This window comes from Trichomycterus rosablanca, chromosome 6 (assembly GCF_030014385.1).
Source record: "Trichomycterus rosablanca isolate fTriRos1 chromosome 6, fTriRos1.hap1, whole genome shotgun sequence".
In the NCBI taxonomy this organism is placed as follows: Eukaryota; Metazoa; Chordata; class Actinopteri; order Siluriformes; family Trichomycteridae; genus Trichomycterus; species Trichomycterus rosablanca.
Window position 1 is genome coordinate 52,861,544 of NC_085993.1, and position 22,500 is coordinate 52,884,043.

At 42.8% G+C, this 22,500-nt stretch overlaps 1 protein-coding gene across 3 annotated transcripts in view; it reads left to right on the forward strand.

Moving 5' to 3' along the window:
* Positions 1–22,500, forward strand: part of LOC134317272 (protocadherin-9) — a 267,240-nt gene that overhangs the window by 93,316 nt on the left and 151,424 nt on the right. Inside the window, exon 3 of one of the 3 annotated variants that reach the window (XM_062998091.1) lies at positions 5,541–5,616. The exons of the other annotated variants lie outside the window; for them this stretch is intronic. Within the exon in view, the coding sequence (XP_062854161.1) occupies positions 5,541–5,600 (60 nt within the window). The 3' untranslated portion in view covers positions 5,601–5,616. Of the gene's footprint in view, positions 1–5,540; positions 5,617–22,500 lie in introns of those variants that run through there. 3 annotated transcript variants of the gene reach the window in all.

Below are 22,500 nucleotides of genomic sequence, written 5' to 3' on the forward strand. Positions count from 1 at the left end.
CACAATAACCCTTACCCTATATATACACACTAACACACACACACTCACACACACACTAACCCTTACCCTATATATACACACTAACACACAGACACACACACACACACTCACACACACACATATACACACTAACACACACACACACACACACACTCACACACACACTGTGACATGGTGCTGCAGGAACACTCACTTGTATCCGTGCAGGCCGCGCCTCCACACTTCAGCCTTCATGTGGCACCGGTGGGTGGGTGGGTGTCACAACAAAATTGTACCACACTGCATAACCAACAGTGGTGCCCACGTACCAACCTCAGGCTTCCACAGATCAGTAGTGAGGAAATCTGTGCCAGTCTCCACTGCTGGTGTTCAGGTGATTCAGCTTCACTAAAATCATCAAATACTGCAGGAAAAATCAGTGGAGTGGTTTCTTCTTCTTTCACTTCAAACTGCAAATAACTTCTTGTGAACTAACATTACAGTGTCTGTGGAACTCTGTTAGTTGCCTTACATTGTTTAGTGTAGATGTACAGGGGTTGGACAATGAAACTGAAACACCTGTCATTTTAGTGTGGGAGGTTTCATGGCTAAATTGGACCAGTCTGGTGGCCAATCTTCATTAATTGCACATTGCACCAGTAAGAGCAGAGTGTGAAGGTTCAATTAGCAGGGTAAGAGCACAGTTTTGCTCAAAATATTGCAATGCACACAACATTATGGGTGACATACCAGAGTTCAAAAGAGGACAAATTGTTGGTGCACGTCTTGCTGGCGCATCTGTGACCAAGACAGCAAGTCTTTGTGATGTATCAAGAGCCACGGTATCCAGGGTAATGTCAGCATACCACCAAGAAGGACAAACCACATCCAACAGGATTAACTGTGGACGCAAAAGGAAGCTGTCTGAAAGGGATGTTCGGGTGCTAACCCGGATTGTATCCAAAAAACATAAAACCACGGCTGCCCAAATCACGGCAGAATTAAATGTGCACCTCAACTCTCCTGTTTCCACCAGAACTGTCCGTCGGGAGCTCCACAGGGTCGATATACACGGCCGGGCTGCTATAGCCAAACCTTTGGTCACTCGTGCCGATGCCAAACGTCGGTTTCAATGGTGCAAGGAGCGCAAATCTTGGGCTGTGGACAATGTGAAACATGTATTGTTCTCTGATGAGTCCACCTTTACTGTTTTCCCCACATCCGGGAGAGTTACGGTGTGGAGAAGCCCCAAAGAAGCGTACCACCCAGACTGTTGCATGCCCAGAGTGAAGCATGGGGGTGGATCAGTGATGGTTTGGGCTGCCATATCATGGCATTCCCTTGGCCCAATACTTGTGCTAGATGGGCGCGTCACTGCCAAGGACTACCGAACCATTCTGGAGGACCATGTGCATCCAATGGCGGTGCCGTGTATCAGGATGACAATGCACCAATACACACAGCAAGACTGGTGAAAGATTGGTTTGATGAACATGAAAGTGAAGTTGAACATCTCCCATGGCCTGCACAGTCACCAGATCTAAATATTATTGAGCCACTTTGGGGTGTTTTGGAGAAGCGAGTCAGGAAACGTTTTCCTCCACCAGCATCACGTAGTGACCTGGCCACTATCCTGCAAGAAGAATGGCTTAAAATCCCTCTGACCACTGTGCAGGACTTGTATATGTCATTTCCAAGACGAATTGACGCTGTATTGGCCGCAAAAGGAGGCCCTACACCATACTAATAAATTATTGTGGTCTAAAACCAGGTGTTTCAGTTATTTTGTCCAACCGTATATATGACCAATAAAAAAATAATAAATATTAAAAGAAATAAATTATTATTATTATTATTATTATTATTATTGATTTTATAAAAATGAGATTATTTTGTACAGAATGTGTGATACATAAATATAAACACTGGGTGTGTTCGAAAACCTAGTGAGCTGCCTTGCTGCCTTACTGCCTACACATGCAGCTGCCTCAGTAGAGAGGATTCTAATAACGCGCTACTTAGACAGCGATAAAATCGGGTTTCGCTTACTAAGGTAACACAGTTAGCATCTTGCCATTCAAACCAATGGGATGAGGTGGCACAGCACGCTAGCATGTCATCTAACATCTCCCTCCGTGTACCGATATCGGTTAGATTCGCTGACAAGCCCCAACTTGCAAATAAAAACAAAAGTAAAAACTCGTGCAAGTTTATACAAATTAAACATCAATAATAATTTATTTACATTTGAAAATAACTCCAATAATTCATTTCTCCGCACCGTCAGCCATGTTTTTTTTATTTTTCTGTGAGAGAAGAGCTGCCACACTGAATGCTGGGATTGCCTTGATCACTAAGGACACTTCCGATACTCACTCGTTCTTGAGTCAAAATAACATTGAAATGTTTAGATGCTGAACTAGACAGCGTGTCATCTAGGATCTGGAACAGCCTGATTCTCGGGAGCGAGTGTAGGATGATGTAAAATGCGTCTGTGTAGAGAGAGAGAGAGCGAGAGCTTCTCCAACTCACCCGACATGTGTAAGACCCAGCTCCTGAAAATGTCAGTAGGTGCACTGGAAACTAATGTGCCTATGGTAGAGGTGGAGGCACTAAGCACACTGTGACCTTGACCAGGATGTAATCGTTTGTTCACTTGGTTGTCATGACAACATCTTTCTCCACTTTGTATTTAATGATATATCTACAGTAACAATAATCATAATAATCAGATCCAGGTTTGATAGACGGCATGACATGTTATTATTGTGGGGTCATGGCGTCAGTGTGGCGTCAGTGTGGCGTCAGTGTGGCGTCAGTGTGGCATCAGTGTGGCACATCACATTAATAATCTCAGTGGGGGGGAGGGGGGGGCAGTGACACCACGTCCTGTTAGTTTGATAGACGGCAGCAGATAATTATTTCTACTGCACATTTATATGTGGACACTTAACCCTGAGCTTCTGTTCTAACAGCAGGAGCATAAACACAGTCCTGAACCCCACACTGGAGACGTCACAGCCTACTCACAACATCGTGGAGTGTGTCTGTAGGAATCTGTGCCTCTGAGGTGGAGTTATACCATCTGTGAGGTCAGGTACTGATCCTGGATGAAAAGCTCTGGCTCACAGTTGGTGTTCTGATTCCTCTCTAGTGTGTTCAGTAGTGTTGAGGTCGGGACTTTATCCAGATCACTGAAGCTCCTTCACACCAAAGTCATGAAGCCCAGCGATGCTCCGCTTTTGGTTCCTAGTTAATCATTCTTACTAGAGATGCCACCAAACTTCTACAAACAGACACAGCGATCACGAAGATCAAACACAGCGATCACAAAGATCAAACACTGTACAGTTAGTGATGGACTACCCAGGGATGAGATTTATTTTTATAGACGAGTGATTTCAGTCCAGGATTTTTTTTTTATGAGCAGGAACTTGTCTGGAACTTGTCTGATATGAGCTGGTGAAGTACCACCATGGAAGTGTTATTTCTTTATTTTTGTTTGGTGTTTGGTGTAACATGGTAACAGAACACCTACAGACGATGATGATGCTTCCGGTGTGAATGCAGGGTGATCAGCGATTTGTAAAAAGTCTCTGCCACTGTAAGTGTAGGGTAAGAATGAACTAATATGATGAAATAAAGGAAAATAAATCTCTGGTACGTTTTGGGGAATCAAGGCTGGATTTCAGAGACCAACATTTATATTATATTATTTATATTATTAATATATTTATATTACCCTAGTGTCTGAGTGAACGATAATATAATAAAGCGGTACCTGGTAACTCGAAATCTCTGTAACTCGACGCCTTTGTGGAGAAATTTGCACTAAACTTCTCTTCATTATTACTGCTCATAAGTTTCTCCACTAATCACATTCCTCACTCGCTGTTTTTTGCTGAAGGGAATACGGTATTCCAACATCGAGCATCTCCACCATTAAGAAGCGTCAGGAAACAATAAAGAAGTAAAACTAAAGTGCAGCTTTTATTGTATTGTTATTGATGTGTAACTGTTAGTAATTGTATTTCAGTGTGTTTATATTATATTTGTGTTATTTTCAGTGTTTAAGTGTCAAAAACAACCTCATTATTTTACATGAGACTAAAATATCTGCAGCTCTACGGGACCATGGATGCATTAACAGGTTCTCCAAACATCCTTATGGGGAAAAATACCTCGAAACTCAACGTCTTTAAAACTCAACACCACTCCCAGAACCAGTTTATAATGGAACTGGTCTGGTACTGGTTTTTCTCTCCTGGTTGATGTTTTGGTTTATAAAATCCTGATCTGAATCTGTGTGTGTGTGTGTGTGTGTGTGTGTATGTGTGTGTGTGTGTGTGTGTGTGTGTGTGTGTATGTGTGTGTGTGTTCAGTGATTCTGATGTAGTAAATCATCACTGATGGTCGGTGGTGAATCTCTGGATCAGATCAGCATGATGAGAACAGAACAGAATCTTTCATCATCTGATGGTGTAACTCCAGGATCTGAGTCTCAGGATCAGATCAGAAGGTTTTCGGCTCGTTTCGGGTCAGACGCTCGATAACGGTGAGATTTGATTCGAGGAGTCGATAAGATGAGACTTTTTTTTAAAGGTCTGAATCGATTCGGCCGCTCGAACCCGACACAGAAGAGACGGGAAGAGGATCGCTCGAACATCACAGCCTGTAAATCAAACCCAAATCCTGCAGCTTCATGTTTAACGAGATAAACGCCGCCGCGTGGGCGCGGTTATTATAAACTGCATCTATTGATTCGTTCACATGAATCACTTTAAACGAACGATTCAGTGCTCCGGAGGCACAACACTCATTTCAGGTTTATTGTTATTGTGGGTGGCACACAACACAGCAACAAGGTCCTGGGTTCGATTCCCAGCTGGAGCAGTCCAGGTCCTTTCTGTCTGGAGTTTTGCATGTTCTCCCTGTGTCTGTGTGGGTTTCCTCCGGGTGCTCCGGTTTCCTCCCACAATACAAAGACATGCAAGTGAGGTGAACTGGAGTGTGTGTGTGTGTGTGTGTGTCTGGGGTGTTTTCGATCAAAACAACAGTGGTTGACATCCCACTTCATTTGCAGCTATAACAGTGTCCGCTCTTCTTAAAGAGCTTCCCACATGATTCCATCAAAGGAGCATTCATGGTGTAATGGTAAACTAATGATGTGTGTGTGTGTGTGTGTGTGTGTAAATACTCCACAGTCCATTTCCAGTGTACTTTACACCCCTCCAGATGACACTTGGCATTGTGCATTACTTAATTACTAAGTTCCTGTGCTGCTGTTGTCTTTAGCAGCAGTTTGGAACTCAGTAGTGAGCGCTGTTATACTCTGTGCTAGTTGATGTCTGTTCTGTGAGTGTGTGTGGCTTCAGTGTTGAGCTGTTGTTGCTCCTGGATAGTAGCTGCACTGTCAGTAACTGTGGGCGTGGCTCTGTGCCTGTTAGTGCATCAAAAGTTAGAGGGAATGTCCACAAAGTTTTGATCATGTTCTGTGTTTTGTGTTTCACACTTATTCTCTCTCTCTCTCTCTCTCTCTCTCTCTCTCTCTCTCTCTGTAGTGGCACGAGGCAGAACTGCTCTTGGCATTAAGCTGTTTTGCCAGCTGGCGGAGTGTGTAGTGTGGGTCAGGGTGGCATTAATTAAAGCGCAGTGCGTGGGCACTAACAGCTTCATGCCAAATAAATAAATATAAAACACACAATTGTGGAGAATCACTGACAGAGAGCAACCCGACCCGAAGTGAGAGAGTGAGAGAGGGGGTGGGAGAGTGAGGAAGTGAGAGAGTGAGAGAGGGGGTGGAAGAGTGAGGAAGTGAGAGAGTGAGAGGGGGGTTGAGAGAGTGAGAGAGTGAGGAAGTGAGAGAGTGAGAGACGGGGTGAGAGAGTGAGGAAGTAAGAGAGTGAGGAAGTGAGAGAGTGAGAGAGGGGGTGAGAGAGTGAGGAAGTGAGAGAGTGAGAGAGGGGGTGGGAGAGTGAGGAAGTGAGAGAGTGAGAGAGGGGGTGAGAGAGTGAGGAAGTGAGAGCGTGAGAGAGGGGGTGAGAGAGGGGGTGAGAGAGTGGTAGAGTGAATGTGTGAGTGAGTGAGACAGTGGGTGAGTGAGAGTGAAAGAGGAAGAACATGATGTAGTAAGAAGAGTGATTCTATGTCTCTGGGTTCAGACAATGATATATGTGAATGAATTAATGGATTGATGAATGGATGAATGAATGAATGAGCCAGGTGGGTGGGTGAGTGAGTGAGTGAGGCTGGGATCAGGCAGTGATTGATGAATGGATGAATAAATGAATGAGCCGGGGGGGGGGGGTTGTATATCAACAGATAATTAGAGTGTAAACCACACACACACACACACACACACACACACACTCACACACACACACACACACACACACACACACACACACACACACACACACACACACACACACACACACACACACACACACACACACACACACACACACACACACACTCACACACACACACACACACTCACACACACTCACTCACACACACACACACACACACACTCACACACACACACACACACACACTCACACACTCACTCACACACACACACACACACACACACACACACACACACACTCACACACACACTCACACACACACACACACACACACTCACACACACACACACACACACACACACACACACACACACACACACTCACACACACACACACACACACACACACTGTTTATTCTACACATACACACACACACACACACACACTGTTTATTCTACACACACACTCACACACACACACACACACACTCACACACACACACACACACACACACACACACACTGTTTATTCTACACATACACACACACACACACACACACACACACACACACACACACACACACATTCACACACACTCACACACACTCACACACACACTCACACACACACACACTCACACACACTCACACTCACACACACACACACACACACACACACACACACACTCACACACACACACACACTGTTTATTCTACACACACACTCACACACACACACACACACACACACACACACATTCACACACACACACACACTCACACACACACACACACACACACACACATTCACACACACTCACACACACACACACACACTCACACACACACACACACACACTCACACACACACTCACACACACACACACACACACACTCACACACACACACACACACACACACTCACACACACACACACACACACACACACACACACACTCACACACACACACTCACACACACACACACACACACTGTTTATTCTACACATACACACACACACACACTGTTTATTCTACACATACACACACACACACACACACACACACACACACACACACATACGCGTTTATGTGAAAAATGGGGACGTAAGAGAAACCGCAGTCATATCAGGACCTGCCTTTCTAAAGGTCCTGGAAACAAAATAAGACTATTTTTTGGATTTATTTAGCTCACATATCATCTCTGTCTGTTGATTTTTTAATTTTTTTACTTTTTTAAAAATTTTATATTTTTCAGGTTTATGTTAAATTTTAGGACTTAATTTCTGGTTTATGTTCATTTTTAGGACATAAAAGCACACACACTTTAAAGTCAGTTACTACTAACATATTTGGGACATAAAGAAAACTCAGGACTACATCGACAACAATTAATAGAGTACGATTAAGACACAGCTTGTTCTTATTATAAAAAACAAAACAACTAAATACTTATGATTTAAAACAGAGTTTTTAATATAGTGCCTTTTATAAACATGTAAAAGACATCACCATTCAGCATGACGAGAGTAACAGACATATTGACTGCTTTTAACAAAGCTGCTTATCATTTAGACTATCAACATTGTAGTATGCATAGATTTATAAAACAGAATTATCTAAACACGATATAAAAGTGCAAACAAAATGTCAACAGATGTGCTAATATATAGTGAAGAAAATAATTATTTGATACACTGCCGATTTTGCAGTTTTCCCACCTACAAAGACTGGAGAGGCTGTAATTTTTATCGTAGGGACACCAACTGTGAGAGACAGAATCTAAAAAAAAATCCAGATAATCACATTGTATGATTTTTAAATAATTAATTTGCATTTTATTGTATGAAATAAGTAATTGATCACCTACCAACCAGCAAGAATTCTGGCTCTCACAGACCTGTTAGTTTTTCTTTAAGAAGCTCCTCCTATTCTGCATTCATTACCTGTATTTATTGCACCTGTTTGAACTCGTTACCTGTATAAAAGACACCTGTCCACACACTCAATCAATCACACTCCAACCTCCTTACTATGGCCAAGACCAAAGAGCTGTCTAAGGACACCAGGGACAAAATTGTAGACCTGCACAAGGCTGGGATGGGCTACAGGACAATAGCAAGCAGCTTGGTGAGAAGGCAACAACTGTTGGTGCAATTATTAGAAAATGGAAGAAACACAAGATGACTGTCAATCTTCCTCGGTCTGCTGCTCCATGCAAGATCTCACCTCGTGGGGTAAGGATGATCCTGAGAAAGGTCAGTAATCAGCCCAGAACCACAAGGGAGGACCTGGTCAATGACCTGAAGAGAGCTGGGACCACAGTCTCAAAGATTACCGTTAGTAACACACTACGCCACCATGGATTAAAATCCTGCAGGGCACGCAAGGTCCCCCTGCTCACGCCAGCACAGGTCCAGGCCCGTTTAAAGTTCGCCAATGACCATCTGGATGATCCAGAGGAGGCATGGGAGAAGGTCATGTGGTCAGATGAGACTAAAATAGAGCTTTTTGGTATCAACTCCACTCTCTGTGTTTGGAGGAAGAAGGAGGATGAGTACAACCCGTCCCAACCGTGAAGCATGGGGGTGGAAACATCATAATTTGGGAGTACTTTTCTGCAAAGGGGACACAACAACTGCACCGTATTGAAGGGATGATGGATGGGGTCATGTATAGCGAGATTTTGGCCAACAACCTCCTTCCTTCAGTAAGAGCATTGAAGATGGGTCGTGGCTGGGTCTTCCAGCATGACAATGACCCGCAACTAAGGAGTGGCACCGTTAGAAGCATTTCAAGGTCCTTGAGTGGCCTAGCCAGTGTCCAGACCTGAACCCAATAGAAAATCTTTGGGGGCAGCTTAAACTTAATGTTGCCCAGTGACAGCCCCGAAACCTGAAAGATCTGGAGAAGATCTATATGGAGGAGTGGGCCAAAATCCCTGCTGTAGTGTGTGCAAACTTGGTCAAGAACTACAGGAAATGTCTGACCTCTGTAAAGGTTTCTGTACCAAATATTAACTTCTGTTTTTCCATTGTATCAAATACTTATTTCATGCAATAAAATGCAAATTCATTATTTAAAAATCATACAATGTGATTTTCTGGATATTTTTTTTTTAGATTCTGTCTCTCACAGTTGAAGTGTCTCTACGATAAAAATTACAGCCTCTCCATTCTTTGTAGGTGGGAAAAGTTGCAAAATCAGCAGTGTATCAAATACTTATTTTCCTCACTGTATAAAACAGAAACATATCTGAACACGACATAAAAGTGCAAATAAAACATCAACAGATGTGCTGTACTGTGCCAAAGTCTTGGGCATTTTATGTTTTTCATTTAATATTCTGTTTTTTTATTTGTTTTATTGGTCACTGCCCTTTGTAGTTCCACTATTACAGACTGTTGTCCATCTGTTTCTCTCTTTCTTAATCCCCTTTACTCTGTTCTGTAACTTTCAGTACCACTACAGAGCAGGTGTTATTTAGGTGGTGGATGATTCTCAGCACTGCAGTGACACTGAACATGGTGGTGGTGTGTTAGTGTGTGTAGTGCTGGTATGATGGGATCAGACACAGAAGCGCTGCTGGAGTTTTTAAACACCTCAGTATCACTGCTGGACTGAAAATAGTTCACCAACTAAAATGCTGTAGGCCGCGTAAAAAAACTCCAGCAGCTCTGCTGTGTCTGATCCACTCGTAGCAACACTACACACACTAACACACCACCACCATGTCAGTGACACTGCAGTGCTAAGAATGATCCACCACCTAAATAATACCTGCTCTGTCCTCGTAATTGTAATAGGAAATTGTAAAGCTGCTTTGAGACAATGCTTCATTGTAAATAAATTTTACTTTGGTCTTGTGGTGGTCCTGACCATTAGAAAACAGAGTAAAAGGGACTAACATGGAAACAGATGGACTACAGCCTGTAATTGTGGTACTACAATTACTGCAGTGACCACTAAAATGTAATTAAAGTCTTTTACACAGTACTTTAGAAACAGTGCTTTCTTTTAAGAGTGGTAATTCTGTTTTTGATATAGTATTTAACAGCTGTCCAGTCTCGATTTCTGAGTGCATGTGGTTCAGCAATGATGCATGAGACACAGTCTCTCTTTATGGGGACCCGACAACTCTGAATAAATGTCAGAAGATGTTTCTCAACAGCATTTACTTCTTCATTGCTCCACTTTTTCCTGTCCTTCAGGATACCTGATAAAGGAAATGTGTGCTTTGTTAATATCATATTAATATGGACTTCATTTGCAGTGCCTATAAAAAACTTTATACCCTATTCAAATTATTTTCTTTTCTCACATCATACCATGACAATAAAAATGTCTTACTTTTTTAACTGTATTTACACATTATAACACAAACTATTAACCTTGCATGAATAAGTAATCAGTCCATTAGAGTAACCATTTTTAAGTTGCTCAGGTACAACCAATCACCTTTCAGATCTTATCCTTCAGTGACCTGGTACTGACCTAAATCTAATGAGGAAAAAAAAAATCGGTTGATGGATTTGAAGAGAGCAGTTTATTGCAGGTCCCCACGAAATTTGACTAACTCAAACAATTTTGCAAAGTTTGTTTGTTTATTATGATTTAAATGTCATGCTCAGTGATAGCTCAGTGGTTAAGGTACTGGACTAGTAAACAGAAGGTTGCCGGTTCAAGCCCCACCACCACCAAGTTGCCACTGTTGGGTCCCTGAGCAAGGCCCTTAACCCTCAATTGCTCATCGTGTTCAGCTCATTGTGTAAGTCGCTTTGGATAAAATTATAAAAAGGAGGGCGAAAAGGCAAAGATACTTCAAAAACAACTGAAGTTGGAGATTAAGGAGGGGAAACAAGCCTACAAACAGAGAGTAGAACAACAGTTACAACAGGAAGGAGTGCGTCAGGTCTGGAATGGCATGAGAAAGATCACTGGTTTGAAACAGAAGGGAGGAGGGCTGCTTGATGGTGACCAGGACACAGCTGAGGACCTGAATTTGTTCTTCAACAGATTTGAACAATCTACCTCACAATGCCTTCTACCTGTTGCACACAATGCCACCTTGTCATCAGTAACCACACCCTTAACACTTAAACCATATCAAGTGAAAACTGGATCGACTTAAGCAGGGAAAAGCAGCTGGACCTGACGGAATCTGCCCCAGGCTGTTGAGGATTTGTTCCAGTCAGCTTTGTGGCATTTTCACACACCTTTTCAACCTGAGCTTGCATCTACAGAGGATCCCCACTCTGTGGAAAACTTCCTGCTTGGTTCCCGTTCCCAAAAAGAGACACCCAACAAATCCCAACGACTACAGGCCTGTCGCCCTTACTTCACATGTTATGAAGTCGCTAGAGAGACTAGTCCTTGCTCACATCAGACCCAGAGTGAAGGAACACATGGATCCTCTACAGTTCGCCTACCAACAAAACATCGGCGTGGATGATGCTCTCATCTGTACGTTACAGAGGGCTCATGCTCATCTGGACAGTGTGGACACTACTGTGAGGATTATGTTTTTCGATTTTTCATGTGCCTTCAATACTATACAGTCCCTGACAGAAGTTCTGTCGCTTAACCCTGTTGTGGAAACAAAAGCTTATAACCTGACTTTAAATTCATCCATTGGTTTTAGAAATGACTCATATGAAAGCTGAAACCCTCCCAAATGAGGTTTAATTTACGAAAATAAATTTGCTTCACTGCAGAAATATTGATCATTTAATGAACACAGAAAGGTCAGATTTTGGCCAGACAAAAGTTTTGTCGCCTTGTCATATAATGCACCCAATCCTAGTTTACAGCCTCACCTGTGCTCACTAATTGATCGGTTAATTAGTGGGTGTGTATAAAAAGAACCCCAGCACCCCAGACCTTCACTTGAACTGCAACTTCACCTCTGACAACATGCCAAAAATCCACCCTGCGACCAAAGCCTTGATTATCAAGAGGCTGAAGACCAGATCCACTGCAGAGGTGGCTGGCACCTTTAATGTGTCTCAGCGTCAAGTACAAAGAATTAAAAAAAGATTTGAAGAGACTGGAGATGTTTTTGACAAGCCCAGGTCCGGCAGACCCCGCAAGACGACTGCTAAGGAGGAACGTTTGTTGGTTAGAAAATCCAAAGCCAGCCCCTCTTCCACTGCAGCAGAGCTCCACCAGGCCTGGTCACCTCAAGTCCCTGTGCCAACTAGAACAGTTTGTAGGATTCTGTCTCGAAATGGCCTCCATGGTCGAATCAGTGCCCAGAAGCCAGCACTAAACAAAAGGCAATTAAAAAACCGTGTGGCATTTGCCAAGGCCCACAGCCTGCTAAACGGATGGACGCTGGAAAAGTGGCAGAAGGTGGATTTCTCAGATGAATCTTCAGTTGAATTACACCACAGCCGCCACAAATACTGCAGGAGACCTACTGGAGCCCGTATGGATCCAAGATTCACCCAGAAAACTGTTAAGTTTGGTGGTGGAAAGATCATGGTCTGGGGTTACATTCAGTATGGGGGTGTGCGAAACATTTGCAAGGTGGAAGGCAATATCAATAGCCTAAAACATCAAGAAGTATTAGCTACCTCTTACATTCACAATCATAAAAGGGGTCAAATTTTGCAGCAGGATGGTGCTCCATCTCATACATCCATCTCTACATCAAAGTTCCTCAAGGCGAAGAAGATCAAGGTGCTCCAGGACTGGCCAGCCCAGTCACCAGACATGAACATCATTGAGCATGTTTGGGGTAGGATGAAAGAGGAAGCTTGGAAGACAAAACCAAAGAATCTTGATGAACTCTGGGAGGCATGTAAGACTGCATTCTTTGCTATTCCTGATGACTTCATCAATAAATTGTATGAATCATTGTCGAACCGCATGGATGCAGTCCTTAAAGCTCATGGAAGTCACACAAAATATTAAATATGGCTCTAATAGCACCACAACTTCATTCACCAATGTTATGAAACATATCTTTGTATTTGAAGTAAATTATTTGTTTGATTTTCACATTACTTTTTGTGGGCGACAAAACTTTTGTCTGGCCAAAATCTGACCTTTCTGTGTTCATTAAATGATCAATATTTCTGCAGTGAAGCAAATTTATTTTGGTAAATTAAACCTCATTTGGGAGGGTTTCAGCTTTCATATGAGTCATTTCTAAAACCAATGGATGAATTTAAAGTCAGGTTATAAGCTTTAGTTTCCACAACAGGGATAAGCGACAGAACTTCTGTCAGGGACTGTACAACCTGCACGGCTAGGTGAAAAGATGCTGAAGATGAATGTGGAACCAGCTCTAGTCTCCTTGGTTTTGGACTATCTATCTTCTAGACCACAGTTTGTGCGACTTAAAAACTGTGTCTCTGTAAAAACCTTGAGCAGTATGGGGGCCCCACAAGGAACAGTCCTGTCGCCTTTCCTGTTTACGCTGTATACATCGGACTTTCAATATAACTCTGTTATTAAGAAAACAACTGTTTTCTTCAGAAGTTTTCAGATGATTCAGCAGTCGTGGGTTGTATTAGAGCAGGATGTGAGCAGGAATACAGGGGCACGGTTAAGGACTTTGTGGACTGGTGTAGCAACAACCACCTACAACTAAACATCACAAAAACCAAAGAGATGGTGGTGGACTTTAGAAGGAGGAGGAGGGATCCTGAGCCAGTTACTATCCTAGGAACTGAGGTGGAACTTGTACCCAGCTACAGGTACCTTGGAGTTCAGCTGGACAACAAGCTGGACTGGTCTACACACATGGAGATGGTGTACAAAAAGGGGCAGAGCAGACTGTACTTCTTAAGAAGGCTGAAATCTTTTAACATCAGTAGGCCCCCTTTGTGCACCTTTTATCAGTCTGTGGTGGCCAGTGCTCTTTTCTTTGGAGTGGTTTGCTGGGGTGAGAGTGCTAGAACAATGGACTCAATCCGAATAAACCACCAGATCAAAAAGGCCAGCTCCATAGTGGGGTCTGAACAGGACTCAGTTCAGCAGGTAGCAGAGTTAAGAATGCTCACAAAGCTTAACTCAATTATCAAAAACAATTCACACCCACTTCACTCCCTGGAGGTGTTTCGACAGAGCACCTTCAGTCACAGACTGATTCCTCCTAAATGCCCAAGAAGGATGGGCCCTGCTGAGTCTGGTTCCTCTCAAGGTTTCTTCCTGTAATTTTCAGGGAGTTTTTCCTTGCCACAGTCGCCCTCGGCTTGCTCAACAGGGGTTTTTGTATCTGTTGGTCCTGGATTTTGTAAAGTTGCTTTGAGACAATGTCTATTGTAAAAAGCGCTATATAAATAAAGTTGACTTGACTTGACTGACTTGACTAAATGCAGGACTGAACACTACAGAAAATCCTTTCTTATAACTGCTATCAGACTGTTTAACAATTCACAATAATCCAAATAAACCATTTATAAGAAATACCTACTTCTGTATGCTATGCATGCACCATTAAACCAATGGTTACATACAGTGTATCACAAAAGTGAGTACACCCCTCACATTTCTGCAAATATTTTATTATATCTTTTCATGGGACAACACTATAGAAATAAAACTTGGATATAACTTAGAGTAGTCAGTGTACAGCTTGTATAGCAGTGTAGATTTACTGTCTTCTGAAAATAACTCAACACACAGCCATTAATGTCTAAATAGCTGCAACATAAGTGAGTACACCCCACAGTGAACATGTCCAAATTGTGCCCAAAGTGTCAATATTTTGTGTGACCACCATTATTATCCAGCACTGCCTTAACCCTCCTGGGCATGGAATTCACCAGAGCTGCACAGGTCGCTACTGGAATCCTCTTCCACTCCTCCATGATGACATCACGGAGCTGGTGGATGTTAGACACCTTGAACTCCTCCACCTTCCACTTGAGGATGCGCCACAGGTGCTCAATTGGGTTTAGTCCATCACCTTTACCTTCAGCTTCCTCAGCAAGGCAGTTGTCATCTTGGAGGTTGTGTTTGGGGTCGTTATCCTGTTGGAAAACTGCCATGAGGCCCAGTTTTCGAAGGGAGGGGATCATGCTCTGTTTCAGAATGTCACAGTACATGTTGGAATTCATGTTTCCCTCAATGAACTGCAGCTCCCCAGTGCCAGCAACACTCATGCAGCCCAAGACCATGATGCTACCACCACCATGCTTGACTGTAGGCAAGATACAGTTGTCTTGGTACTTCTCACCAGGTCGCCGCCACACATGCTGGACACCATCTGAGCCAAACGAGTTTATCTTGGTCTCGTCAGACCACAGGGCATTCCAGTAATCCATGTTCTTGGACTGCTTGTCTTCAGCAAACTGTTTGCGGGCTTTCTTGTGCGTCAGCTTCCTTCTGGGATGACGACCATGCAGACCGAGTTGATGCAGTGTGCGGCGTATGGTCTGAGCACTGACAGGCTGACCTCCCACGTCTTCAACCTCTGCAGCAATGCTGGCAGCACTCATGTGTCTATTTTTTAAAGCCAACCTCTGGATATGACGCCGAACACGTGGACTCGACTTCTTTGGTCGACCCTGGCGAAGCCTGTTCCGAGTGGAACCTGTCCTGGAAAACCGCTGTATGACCTTGGCCACCATGCTGTAGCTCAGTTTCAGGGTGTTAGCAATCTTCTTATAGCCCAGGCCATCTTTGTGGAGAGCAACAATTCTATTTCTCACATCCTCAGAGAGTTCTTTGCCATGAGGTGCCATGTTGAATATCCAGTGGCCAGTATGAGAGAATTGTACCCAAAACACCAAATTTAACAGCCCTGCTCCCCATTTACACCTGGGACCTTGACACATGACACCAGGGAGGGACAACGACACATTTGGGCACAATTTGGACATGTTCACTGTGGGGTGTACTCACTTATGTTGCAGCTATTTAGACATTAATGGCTGTGTGTTGAGTTATTTTCAGAAGACAGTAAATCTACACTGCTATACAAGCTGTACACTGACTACTCTAAGTTATATCCAAGTTTCATGTCTATAGTGTTGTCCCATGAAAAGATATAATGAAATATTTGCAGAAATGTGAGGGGTGTACTCACTTTTGTGATACACTGTACCTCAATAAATACTAATTTTGTATGCTATGCATACACCATAAAAAACTTTACATGTATATAGTACCATACTGTACATTTTTATCTTATTGCTTGTTTTACACTGTAAGTTAATGTTGTATGTATACAACAGGTTGTTGTTGTCTGAGCTGCTATAACAAAGAAATTTCCTGCAAAGGATCAATAAAGAATCTCTCTCTCTCTCTATTTATCTATCTATCTATAAGCGTCTGCTAAATGCCTAAAATGTAAATGTCATGTTTTATACTTTGTTTACATTCATGACAAAAACGGTAGTTACTCAGTACACAAGGTTCATCAGTTCACAAGGTTATATTACACACACTCATGGACAATTTAGTGTCTCCAATTCACCTCACATGCACGTCTTTGGACTGTGGGAGGAAACCCGGAGCACCTGGAGGAAACCCACGCAGACACGGAGAGAACATGAAAACTCCACACAGAAAGGACCCGGACCGCCCCACCTGGGGTTCAAACCCAGGACCTTCTTGCTGTGAGGCGACAGTGCTACCCACTTAGCCACCGTGCCACCCTACCTCCAAAGTAACAGCTTTTAGGGAAGAAATAAATTCTTTCTTGTTCTGTTAAATTTAGGTGCAGCATTGGACACTATAGATCATAACATTCCAGTAGGAATGTCAGTGTTAGGTTCCATGCGACAGCTGGTTAAGTTTGGACATGGCACTAAAGATGTACAGTGGGGCCAAAAAGTATTTAGTCAGACACGGATTGTGCAAGTTCTCCTACTTAGAAAGATGAGAGAGGTCTGTAATTTTCATCATAGCTACACTTCAACTATGAGAGACTAAATGAGAAAAAAAAAAAACCTTTGTTGGCAATGACAGAGGTGAAACGTTTCCTGTAAGTCTTCACCAGGTTTGCACACACTGTAGCTGGTATTTTGGCCCATTCCTCCATGCAGATCTCCTCTAGAGCAGTGATGTTTTGGGGCTGTCGCTGGGCAACACGGACTCCACAAATTTTCTATGGGGTTGAGGTCTGGAGACTGGCTAGGCCACTCCAGGACCTTGAAATGCTTTTTACGGAGCCACTCCTTCATTGCCCGAGCGGTGTGTTTGGGATCATTGTGATGCTGGAAGACCCAGCCACGTTCCATCTTCAATGCTCTCACTGATGGAAGGAGGTTTTGGCTTAAAATCTCACGATACATGGTCCCGTTCATTCTTCCCTTAACACGGATCAGTCGTCCTGTCCCCTTTGCAGAAAAACAGCCCCAAAGCATGATGTTTCCACCCCCATGCTTCACAGTAGGTATGGTGTTCTTGGGTTCTTCTTCTTCCTCCAAACACGACGAGTTGAGTTTTTACCAAAAAAGTTCAATTTTGGTTTCATCTGACCACATGATATTCTCCCAATCCTCTTCTGGATCATCCATATGCTCTCTGGCAAACTTCAGACGGGCCTGGACATGTACTGGCTTAAGCAGGGGGACACGCCTGGCACTGCAGGATTTGAGTCCCTCTCGGCGTAGTGTGTTACTGATGGTAGCCTTTGTTACTTTGGTCCCAGCTCTCTGCAGGTCATTCATCAGGTCCCTCCGTGTAGTTCTGGGATTTCTGCTCACCGTTCTCATGATCATTTTGACCCCACGGGATGAGATCTTGCGTGGGGCCCCAGATCGAGGAAGATTATCAATGGTCTTGTATGTCTTCCATTTTCTTACAGTTGCTCCCACAGTTGATTTATTCACACCAACCTGCTTGCCTATTGTAGATTCACTCTTCCCAGCCTGGTGCAGGTCTAAAATTTTCTTCCTGGTGTCCTTCGACAGCTCTTTGGTCTTGGCCATGGTTGAGTTTGGAGTCTAACTGAGTAGGCTATGGACAGGTGTCTTTTATACAGATAACGAGGTCGAACAGGTGCCATTAATACAGGTAACGAGTGGAGGACAGAAGAGCTTCTTAAAGAAGAAGTTACAGGTCTGTGAGAGCCAGAAATCTTGCTTGTTTGTTATTGACCAAATACTTATTTTCCACCATAATTTACAAATAAATTCTTTAAAAATCCTACAATGTGATTTCCTGGATTTTTTTTTCTCATTTTGTCTCTCATAGTTGAAGTGTAGCTATGATGAAAATTACAGACCTCTCTCATCTTTCTAAGTAGGAGAACTTGCACAATCAGTGGCTGACTAAATACTTTTTGGCCCCACTGTAGCTAAGTAGCTCTGTAAGCAGCTTCTAAAAGTTCTGTTATCACCCAAGTCTTTTGATGTGTGCGAGAGGGTTTTTTACCTTTTTTTAATTTTTTTATTTATGTATTTATATAGGGCAGTTGTAGCCTAGTGGTTAAGGTACTGGACTAGTAACCAGAAGGTTGCCGGTTCAAGCCCCACCACTGCCAGGTTGCCACTGTTGGGCCCTTGAGCAAGGCCCTTAACCCTCAATTGCTTAGACTGTATACTGTTACAGTACTGTAAGGGGTCCAAGGGGGCGTGGTCCGGGGGTACCTCCCGGAAATGAGTTTTTGCAACTTGGGATGTCTGGTATTACCACTAGGTAGAAACAACAATTTTACCTCTGCTTTAGTCAGGTCTTCCCTCTCATCAGTATCCAAAAAAGAATCGTGATCAAATATGTCACTGCTCTTTACGGTCTGAAGATCAGCATTTACATTCTAATAGAAGAAAGATATTTAAACTGAACATCAAATTACAAAATATAAAACTTATTATGAACAAAATAGAAGATTGATTTTTTAAATTGGATTTTAATATACGCTAAGCTACAATATCAGGACTCGACACACACACACTTTCTGGTAATGACATTATCAGGACCTTGTAGACTTGAAGTAGAAAATCAGCCTTCACCCCAAAAAGTGTCTAAGAAAGTCATTTTCAGGACCTCCGTTTACTGACTGTTTAAAAAAGACTATTTTGTTTTTCTGAGTATCTTCTTTGTCTTTCAAAGGACTCCTGTTGCGAAATAAGGTCCCCCCCGATATTCGAGGACAAAGCTTCCTTTTTCAATAAGCACAAGGGCAAATACTCCCCTGCCTAGCATAAAAAACAAACATTATTTACTCTAAGAAAAAAACTGTTTAAATATCATTTAGTCGATTAAACAGTACTTAAAAGAAAGAGACTAAAATAATACTGCAAAACTACTGTAGAAAAATTAGACCTACCTTTATACTCGTTAATAAATCTCTCTTCAAACCATGGTTTATCTGTGCCTGAAAGAATGTGTTCAACAGCATCTTTTGTGGGGCTTCGCCTAGTTTTTCTTGACATCGTACATCCATACAGAATCCAACTTGAAGCTATGAATTAAAAGAAATGCATTAAAAATATAATTTATAACATACTTATTCATGACCAAATAAATCTAACCACTTAGTGTACTGTACAATTATGAAATAAATATGCCTCCCTTTATCCTTATTGATGATGTGAGTACAGAAGTACACTCTGAACCCCAGTAAACATGCATTACATTTACTGAACAAACAGTGAACACAAATTACAGTATTACAGACCTGACAGGGCATAAAGATTAAGCATCAAATTTGCAAGGTTTAGGCCCTGTTCTTGCACATGCTTATAATATTTATTATAACCTGCCTTATTTCCTATTACCCTCAAATAGTGTTTCAATTTGAAATAAAAATAGATATCCTCAAATTAAAAAACTTTTACTGTGTGCTTTATTTAGGCCTTTAATCCACTACCCTCTCTGTACATGTTCCACTTACATGTTTAAAGTTTAAATACATGTTTAAAGTTCCTTCTCTTACTGTGTGCTTTACTCAGGCCTTTTAATCCACATGTTCCTCTCCTACATCACTGACTGATATTCTCCTTCTCACTTTCTATATACCATTTTGTCTTCATTCCTTTACAACATTTTTGTCTCCTCCATTTTTAACACAATTTGTATAACTTTATTTTACATTGAGCGTTTTCTCTCCTTTCTTTCTATAACGCTAAGTGAGCACACAGTATGCTGTTTCCACTCTTTTAAACAGTCCTAACACCTTATATTTCTTTGTAATTAATAAAACAAAACGAAACACTAATGTAAATTATGCCGTTTTAAAACATTTAAAACACAAACTCGTTTGTACTCACCAGAGAACACAGTACACTGTCCCAAAATCACAAACGATGACGTCATTTTCCCGGGAAAATTCACCTTCATCCAAAACGATTCAGTTTTTAGGATTCGACTCCAACTCTCGACTCTGCCGCTTGAATCAATCGAGTTGACTCTTCCAGTGACTTCCATTCACCAGCATGTATCAGTTTGCAGGAGTCGATTCCGACTCCTGCCTTTGAAATCACTAAAGTTGACTCCTCAACCTAAATTAATTTTAAACCACACCGCACTAAGGTAAAAGATAAAGAGCGATCTATATCCATATGTGCGCGCGTGTGTGTGTGTGTGTAAAATGCAAAATGTCAGTGTGTTGGCTACACAAAATGATATACACAAGTGATATGCTGTACATGTGTTTTAATGTATGAATTTATTTGATGTTTCCATAAAAGTAAAGTGCTGGTGTTAGTGTCGCTTCTTTGCTTTGATTAATAGTCTATTGGTTCACATTTAAAGACAAGAATATGTCTGTGCTATGTTTATCTTTTCCTTAATTCGCGCTAAAGCATAGCCTGATATGCTAATGCAGGGTAGCCTGCTAACACTGTGTATTGCAAGCGTTATTTCGTGACGTCAGGAAGAGCCGCCATCTTGAAGTGGGGTAAAACTTCTTCGAGCGTCCACTAGTTGGCGTGCACACTCGTGAGCCAAAAGTGCTACACCCACACCCCAGTCTGTTTCAGGCCTGAGAGAAATTTTAGGACATCAAAAAAACTCAGAGCAGATACGTTTTAGAGCATGCTGAACACGATAGCGTGGTCAGAAAAATCAGGACCTCATTTTTGGTCCTAACATGCGCCGAGGTCCTGATAGTGTGGGTGTGTTTTCTGATTCAAGTCCTGACTTTTCACAAAAACACACGCACCCATACACACACACACACACACTCATACACACACACACACACACACACACAGACACTCATACACACACACACACACACATACACACACACATATACACACAGTGTTTACACTACACACACAGACACACATTTACACACACACACATGCACACACACACATACACAATGTATATACTGCACACACACATATACACACAAATATAACACACACACACACATATACACACAGTTTTTATTCTACACACACACATAAACACTGTAATGTGATGTCAGCCGTCCATGAGCAGCTCCGTGTTAGGACTCGTGTCCCTCTGCAGTTCCTAGTTTGGTCAGCAGGTGGGGTCAGAGGGTTTAGTTGTGTGTGATTGGTCAGGCACCGGTTGCGGCTCCAGGTGGAAGGTTCATTATAAATCACGGCTCTTCTCCGCCGCTCCTGGTTTGGTTCTCCTGCGTTTACGATCAGCTGATCCTCTCCGGGTTTCACTTACAGGGAACTCGGCCCGGTGTCGTGGCTTATAGGGCCTCACCAGGGGGCCCGACTTGAGAACATAAAGCATAAAGAGCTTCCTGAAGAGAGATGAATGAATGAACCGTGTGAGAAGGATGATGATGAAGATCAGAGGGGTGTGAATACTTTCTCTCACTCTGATCTCTGGAGGTCTGTTTGATGTTGTTGTGGTTGGCGTTTCACTCCTCCACCACTTTAGTTCCGCTGCTCCTCCGCCCCCGCGCTCATGTTTATTAAAGAGCCGCCCGCCATCACACAGATGATTTGATTTGATGTGGTGCGGATGTATTGTGGGGGGCGGGCGGGGGCGGTGCCACCCAGGCGTCTGGGTTCTTTAGCGTCTGATTGTGCTCTGATCTGAACCTGGGCTGATTGCTTTTCCTGCTGGAGTGTGGCACCGTGGCACCGTGGCACCGTGGGCACGCTGGAAATGTCACGCCGCTGATTGGATTCTGTCAAACACAAGCGATGCCCGTCACCCCCCCCCAAAACATCAGAGGAGGAGAAAATAACACCGGGACGAACAGGAATACCAACCGGCGCTCAGATCTGTGTTTATACCAGCAGATGTGAAACCAGACGTCACCGAATCAATCAGATCCTCACAAGATCAAAGAGAATTCATTCATTCATTCATTCA